Genomic DNA, 8,336 nt, shown 5'->3' on the forward strand with positions numbered 1-8,336 from the left:
AGCCAGGTTCCTACACAGATTTGCATTCCGAGCCCAGGTGCCTCTTCCAGAGACCTCTTGAGTGGTCTTCAGCAGATGCCTTTTCCAGGTGCTTCTGCTAAACCTTGGGCTAGGGGGTGGAGAGGACACACCTTGAGATACTCTTCTCACTGACTCAGTAACCTGTACTCCTTCCTTGCCCTTTCCCCCAGGGGGCTTCTCCCCATCGTGGACAAAACAGCAGGAATCTTTTTGTTCTGGGCAAGCTTAGCAAAGTATAGTCCCCTCATATGCACTGATTCCAGGGGAAAATGGAACTCTGGTGTCAGCATGTTCTTTTCTGTCTTATACTATTCCAGTGAGTGATTAAAGGCTTGGCAGTTACTTTCTTTTTGGCTTATTCGATTACTCCAACCCTTGGCAACTCAATTTTCTCTAGCTCAGCTTAGTTCTTGATGGATTCCCAATTGGTATCCTTATATAAAAATAAAAATGACCTTTCAAAATGGAACTGACACCCAACATTTACTGATAGAATATAGTCTGGCCATACAATAAAACTTTAAACATTGTAAAGGAACTAATCGTACAAAATGTATCCTCTGACCATAACTTAGGTAAGCTAGAAGTCAGTAAAGGGTATTTGGAAAAATCCCCCAAAATTTGGAAATTAAAACATTCTAATTAATATATAGGTGAAAGAGGAAGTATCAGGGAAACTAGAAAGTTTTAACTGAATGAAAATAAAAACATAACATCAAAACTTAGGAGATACAGAAAAAGAGGGGCTTACTGGAAGATCTGTAGGTTTAAATGCTTCCTTTGAAAAGAAGGTAGGTCTCAAATCAATTGTCTACACTTTCACTATTAGAAACTAGAAAGAAAGAACAGACTAAGCCCAAAGAAATCAGAAGTTAGGAAGTAATAAAGAGAATAAACCAGTGAAGTTAAAAACAGAAAAATAAAAATTAATGAAACCAAAAGTTGGTTGTTTTTGCAAAGTCAGTAAAACTGATAAACCTGTAGCGAGACTGACTAAAAAATAAAAGGATAAAAATTACCAATAATAATAATAAAACAGAACAGACTCCAAATATATTAAAGGCACAGTAAGGAACCATTGTGAATATATATGCCCATATACTCAACAGCTGAGTTGAAATGGACCGTTTCCTTTGAAGACGTAAAACAGTAAAAGTACATAAGCATGAACAATCTCATATCTGTCCAGTGAAGTGAATTCCTAGTAAAAATAAATAAATATACCTTCTAAGAACAAAATTCTCAAGTTCCAGGAATTGTCACTTTGAATTACATCAAACATTTTAGAAAAAAAAAATTCCAAATTTATACAATCTTTTCCAAAATTAGGAGGGAACAGTTCCGACAATGTTGAACTTCAGTTGAACCCTGTGCTCCCAGAAAATGGAGACGCCACCTCCTTTCACGCTGAGAGAAAGGTCTAGCACAAAGGACAACCCTGCTCTCCAGAGTCTTGAAACCACCTCTCCCTCCTCTTCAACAACTCCCTGGTTTCTTTCTCTCTCTTAAGCCCCCACTTTCTCTCTCTTCTTTGAAACCATTCTCATTACAAAACATTTTCCCTCTTGCAACAGCCTGAATAAAACCATCTCCTGGACTGCCCAGTGCATTTTGTCTGCAGTTCCTACGTGACTTGCATGGGGCCAGACCAACCTTCAGGCACCTGTTTCTTCCACCCAGGTGACTAGTGATGGGGAAGCAACTGTGTCCATCTCCCCGTCCTGTGCTCTGGACTCGTGCTCAGCAGCAGCGTGGCCAGGGCTTAATGTTGCCCTCAATCTCTGACTCTGGCTGCCTTCAGTGTCATGGTCTGACCATCTGGCGATCTCGGTAAACTGATTAATGTTTTCTAGGGCTCTGCTGCTGTGGAGGGGAAGATGACAGACTCTGTTTTGTTAGTCTCCTCTTTCTGTCTAGCTGAAGCTCAAACAAATTCAGAGCTCCATGCCCACTGGGAAGTGGCTCTCCAGCCTGGTGAGTTTTAGATTTCTATGTTATTGCTTGGCACAGCTGACATTTTATATTTGAAGCTATAAGCTTTCTGCATGCTCATGTTTGTGATTTAGAAAGGCCTTTCCCTCTCACTATTTGTGTAACATTTTGCTAACTCCAGATAGTATTACCAAATTAGAATTCAGGTTCACAAAATTTAAGTAAATCTTCAACATGGCTAGTTTAATAAATAATGTCCTCTCTGTTAAATAATTATTGGCGTTAAATAATATATGAAATTTTTATTCTATGTGGTTATGCTCTTTCTAAACTCATGAGGGCTTACTGATTGTGTAACATTACTTTCACGAAAGGTTTAAAATTATGAAAAATGTACTAAATTGAATCATTCTGGCATTCTTTCAACAGTATGTCAGCTTGATAATTTCTAAGATTTTCAGGTAACTTAACCTTGGTGTTCATGAATGAATATTCAATAAAGACCTGTATCTTTTCAGTCAGACAGGATAGCACTGATTACTAAATATAATTTGAGTTTACATATTCATTGTTTTTTATATTTATATTCTATAGAAAGACTATATATAGTTGGGTCTTAATGAATGTGTTTGCTTTTTTCATTTTGATAAGTCATACTTAAGGGTTGCAGATAAACAATAGAAAATTGTAGGGGAATTCTACTTGTCATGGTCAGAGCTAAGGATTGGTGCATCTTTAAATCAGATTCTCAGAGAAGCCTTAGTATCAAATATTATACTGATGCAAAAGAAAAAAATGTGGTTTTCTCTCCAAAAATGGAAAAATTTTCTTGGATTACTGGTATGCTCTTAATAAAAGAATGCAGAAAGTTATTTGTTGCTTTCTGTGGAATCTCAGAGATAGCGGAGATTGTGTATATTATCAAAACCATCCCTTGTGCTTTAGGTTGACTAAGACACATCATTGATTATTTAACATGAAACTTTCTTCATTAAGAGTTAGCCTTTAAATCATTTTTATTTTAGCAATATCTCACTGCTAATTTGGCTCAACAGCTACCAAAGTCATGTTCTTAGTAACCCACAATACTGTCTCAGTATTTTAAATCTGGCAACTTTTGATATTTTGCCTTTCAAAATTAAATCCTAAAAGATAACACTGGTGCCTAAAACTGTCATTACCATTTCCCAGAAGACAGTGAAAAATCAAAAAGTGTTTCCTTTTGCCTCCTTGAAAAACAGACAAGTGGTAGAAATAGTCAGGTTTATTTGATTACATGACTACTGCAGAGCTGAACGGGAAGAGGTGTCAAGTGAGAGGAGGGCCCTCCCTAGGTGAAATCTGAAGGGTGAAATATTACTAAGAATACTTTGGGAGTGGTAGGTTGTATGGGAAGTTCTTAGAGAATTGCTAATGCCCTTCCTTTGACCATGTGCCTGACATCATACAAAAGTGTTATTAGTCATAAATTCACTTATTTTTTTCTTTTTTAAATAATTTATTTATTTTATAGTCCCCATACAATAAATTCACTTATTTTTTGAAAGCTAACTTTCTTGCAGTTTCACTTCTTGAATCTAGCAATTAAGAGGCCTGAGGTTTTTAACTGGGGATTCATATCACTTATCTGTGGAGTTTAATTTATACACAGAAGCTTGGGACTGAATCTCTTTATAGATATTCTTTGTCTATTCTAGCTGTATGCACAGTCTATTCCTAATATAATTTTGTCAGGATTATTGTCTATCAGGAGGATTTTTTATTTGTAAAGATTATGTTCATCCATTTTAACAAGTTAGATGTAATGCTGTCTTCTTGGAAAATAGGGTTAGTCATTATGTTTATAACTATGAGGTCTAAATTTTTGGGACTGACTTTATTATTTTGTTTTGCATGCTGCAGAAATAACCAAATGTCCTAGTCCATTGCACTGTTCTTATTATGAGCTCCCATCACATCTTTCACCTTAAAAATTATCAGTAATAAGTTAACCACAGCCACTTTCTGTCTTTTACAGGTAGCTTTTAATTTTATTCTGATGCTTTCGCTACCTGCCTGAAACCTGGAAGCTTGTGCCTGGTTTCTCCTGGGCTCTGCCCTATGCAACTTCTGCCGTATTGGATTTTAATCAATATGCTTTTGCTGTAACAAACTGTAAGCACAATAGCTCTTCTCAGCTCTGTGAGTCCTTCTAGAGAACCTTCCACCAAGAGTGGCTTAGTCCCCTTCCCCACACACACACATCACCCCACTGGGCTGACCTCTATCAGAGCATTGTCATAATCTGTGCTTTCTTTACGGGCAGGGCCCTTGTATGATGTCTACCTCCAGTACTGAATGCTGTGCCCGGAAAAGGGTAAGTTTTATAATGGTGATGGCAAAAGAGGTCTAACCTCCTCCTAAGTCTGGTTCCCACATAAGCCATGCGGGAAAGACATGCGGGAGCTTTCAGAGGAAAGTGGGAGTAGGGTGGTCCTCGCCCAAGAGGAACTCATACATTGCTGACCATGGAAAAGAACAGTTAGCAGAGCTGTCAGCCCCCAGCGCCGGAATCAAGACTAAGTCAATCAGACAACGGATTCAGAACAAGAATTTAGAAATCCAAGTGTCAGCAGTGTGAAAGCCAAGCTGAGGGCGGGTGGGGAGCGGGCGATGAGAATAGTGGGGCAGAAGGGAGAGCCATGGCAGGTCGCCTGTCAGCTACATCTTATGCTGCCTCTAGGGAACACCCTCACCACACCAGGATCTACGTGAGATTTCAGTGGGAAGTGACAACCTGAGACAGTCACAATTCAAGAAGTCGTTCAGAAACAAGGAGAGTCTACAGTTCTCTGCTAGAATTCCCGGCTAACTCTGTCTACGGGTAAGCAGCCATCCACTCTCAACTAGCCTCTCTAGTTCTTCTGACAACCTCAGAAATGTCCAGCAACATATTCCCTCACAAACATGACAACTAAAAATAAGTTGTAATAAGGATCTTTTACTGGTAATGCTTAAACTCTCTTAAGATATCAATACAGGGCCTCCCCTGTGGTGCAGCGGTTGAGCGCTGGGCTGCGAAGCTGCCTGCAGCCTCTGCAGCACCAGTTCGATCCCCGGTCCCACATGGTGCTCAGACCTCTCCTGCCACCCGCTGCTCCCCTCAGCAGCGTGTTCCGTCAGTCTGCCTGTTCTGCTCCCTGCTCTGGTGAATTCTCTCACCCTCCTGCGCTTCTGACTGTACCCAGTGCTTGTATAAATATATAAATAAAATCTAAAAAAAAAAATTTAAAAAAAGAGATCAATACAGTTCAATTAAACGCACATGTCCTTTGTCTTAAGTTTCAAAAAACTGGTCACACAGAAGCACACCAGTTCTCCGCAAGTTCCTGCCACAGTGTCTCTGACTGGAATCATGGACCCTTAGAGTTGGTAAGAAAAGAGGCAAGATCTTGATTTCAATGTCCTCATTTTGACAATAGGGTGGCCGGGAACCCCTGCCCCTCCGAAACTGTGATTATTGAATAAAGACAACAGTGAGCGTGCAAGTAGCCAAGACATTGACACGCTGCCCTCCCTCATCAGGCCCAGCACAAGCTCCACTTCAGACCCAGCCCAGGGCCCCACCATATCACACAGGCCCTGGTCTGAAGGGCCGGAGAGGCATGGCCTAGCAGGATCTCTCCGAGATTACTTTACTATCTAGATTGTAAGATAACAATAATTATTTACCTCATTGGATTTTTCGTGGCTCCTGAGGTAAGCTGGGGATCCTTCCTGGCTGACAGAAGATGCTCAGCAAGTTAATTTCCCTTTCCTATTCCCATTAAGTTATCCGTCATTGCAACCTTCCCAACCAGATTTCCTCACCTGAATCACACATGTAAAGACAATCTGTATCTGGTGCTCATTTTCTGAATTCCTCCCAAGAATGGCAAATAGCTAGCACCATTCTAGAAAAGAGTGGCATACGTTGGGTGTCTTAGGACATCAGGGCTCAATTCTCTCCAGGAATCCTACTGAGAGATCACGTCACAGACTCACACAGCTTTACAGGGTTCATGGAAGTCCTTTTCACACTACAAAACAGGGTCTCCCAACACGAGGCAGGAACTAGAGGGTGGAGGGATGGGAACAGGTAAAGGATGAAGAGGTCATTTAAAATGCCTCCCCTGTGACTCTATGATACAGCTGCCCAAATGGTTTTCCTTCCATTTTCAGAGCTGGAAAGCATACCTGCCCCCACTGGGACTGGGAGTAGTCCCACGGAGGCTTAGGGCACCCTTAGGGTTCCTCCATGGACTCCCTCTCCATATTCTCCTTCTGCCCCCGGTGAACAGAGCAGAGATTCAGGCACTCCCTAGATCAGTTCAACTTTGCTAAGATTTGGAAATAACAGCTACAAGTGCATGAAATCTGGGGCTGAGGGAGGGATGTTGGGGGCCTGGTAGCAAAGGTAAAAGCCACGGCCCAGAAGACTGCTCCATAAGGGACTCAGCTGCCCCTGTAATGGAAGGTCTGGGTTTCAAGCAACATAAGGTGGGAAGAGCTGATGCAAGGCCAACAGCGAATGGTGTGCACCCCTCACAGGGCTACACCCCTGGAAGGATGGGGCTCTGCTTGGTGCACAGGCAGCACCCCACCAGTGCAGCTTGCTTAAAATCCCATGTAAAGTATTATCTACTTTGCTTTTCTCAAGGAGGGTTGAATCAATATTTAATCCCCGAGAGAGGTGACAGTTTCAGTGGAATTCGGATGGGAGGGAATCAGTGCAGAATTCTGGAAAACGTTTGGCTGGAGGCGGTACCAACAGCTGTATCATTCTCTGTTTCATGCTGGCTGGGGAGTGGAGCAGACGAGAGTCACCGAGGCCTGAATGCAGAGGCCCAGGCATCCTCTCCATCCCTTTCCTAAACCTAGTGGCTCTTCCCAGAGTTGGAAGCCCTTCAGGGTACTCTCACAACCGGCTGGGCTGGGGGCCATCTTTAACATCAGCCTCCCCAGCACGGCCTGGGCTCGTCCTGGGGGAGGGGATGGCCCTGTGACTGCCTGGATCCCTGCTCTGCTCACGCCGCTGGGCTCTGCTGCTTTGACCCAGTTTCTGGAATATCACCTCCGCGCCCCCTCAGGGGGCTTGGGCTTTCACAGGCTGCATCCCTTGCCATCCCAGAAGCATAAAGGTGCACTACCTCCTGCGCTTCTATCCCCGGGAAGCACCTATTTTCCTCACAGCTCCCTCTGAAGGGGGCCCCCAGAAAACTAGCGGAGTGTTTGTAAGAGGTAAACATCAGGGATCCGGCGCAGCAACCAGTCAGGGGTAGGCGGCACCATTCATAAAACCACTCTGGGCTGCCTTGCTTAATCAGGAATCCGGGTTTCCTCCCCTGCGTGCGGACTTCAGCCCTCCAGGCAGAGGCACCGCCGAAGGGAGGTGCCCGGGGCAGGGGCCCCAGCGCCAGCACGCCTAGGGGCACAGTGCCCTGGACGCCGAGAGTCAGGCCCTCGCGGGGCTGGGAGCCTCGCTCCTGATATCTGACCAGACACCCTGACTCGGGGACCCCTTATCCAGGGAGCCCACCCGGCTCTGCGCCGCGGTCCAGCCCCGGGGGCGGTTCCGAAAGCCGGACTCGGGCCGCACGGCAGGCGGGGCCGGATCCAGCCTCACCTTCACGCGCGGGGTCCGGGCTTAACGCGCCCGGCTCCGGGCCCCCGGGGGCGGCGGTCGCGGGGAGCCCGCGCAGCCCAGAGGCAGCAGTGGCCAAGGACGGTGGGAGAGGGTGGGGGAGTCCGGGGGAGCCTCCTAAAACAGAAGAGCAGTCAGCGGGGAGAAGCCGAGGAGAAGGGCACCGGGAGGGGGAGCGAGACCGAACTGGCACGGACAGGCCAGGGCCACGGCCGCGGGGCGCGCGGCTCGGGGGAGGGCGGGGGGCGCCGGGGGTTGCGGAGGGCGCGGGGGCCGCCGAGGGGCGCAGGGGGGACGGGGGGTGCAGGGGGCGCGGGGGGGCGCGGGGGGGCGCCCTTACCGGCGGTGGCCGAGTGCAGGCTCTCCAGGCTCCAGGAGCGGGACCGGGCGCCGCGCATGCCCCCGCGGCCCCCGCACACCACGCCGCTGCTGTCCGAGTCCGAGCCGGGGGACAGCCCCCTGCTGCTGCCCGCGCCGCCGCTGCTGCTGCTGCTGCCCAGGTCGCCGCTCGTCGGCCCGCTCGACTCGCTGGGGCAGGGCGGCGCGCTCCGGCCGGCGGCCCCCAGCTCCAGCCACAGGCTCGGGGGCGGCGCGGCCCGGGGCTCGGGGGTAGCGGCGGGGGGCGCGCCCGGCGACTGGGGGCGCGAGCCGGGGCCGGGGCCGCCGTCGGCGGGCGAGGGGCGGGCGGGCGGCGGCCGCCCCGCGTCCGCCGACATTCTGG

The 8,336-nt window shown here is 47.3% G+C and overlaps 1 protein-coding gene across 1 annotated transcript in view; it reads right to left on the reverse strand.

The window, feature by feature from the left end:
* The window catches only part of ARHGEF4 (Rho guanine nucleotide exchange factor 4), a gene marked incomplete at both ends in the record, with an annotated part of 53,983 nt that extends 45,970 nt beyond the window's left edge, over positions 1–8,013 (reverse strand). Inside the window, one exon of the mRNA XM_084250555.1 lies at positions 7,956–8,013. Within this exon, the coding sequence (XP_084106681.1) occupies positions 7,956–8,013 (58 nt within the window). The remainder of the gene's footprint in view (positions 1–7,955) is intronic.
* Between the last annotated feature and the right edge of the window lie 323 nt (positions 8,014–8,336).

Source organism: Talpa europaea (genome assembly GCF_964194135.1).
Source record: "Talpa europaea genome assembly, chromosome: 1".
In the NCBI taxonomy this organism is placed as follows: domain Eukaryota; kingdom Metazoa; phylum Chordata; class Mammalia; order Eulipotyphla; family Talpidae; genus Talpa; species Talpa europaea.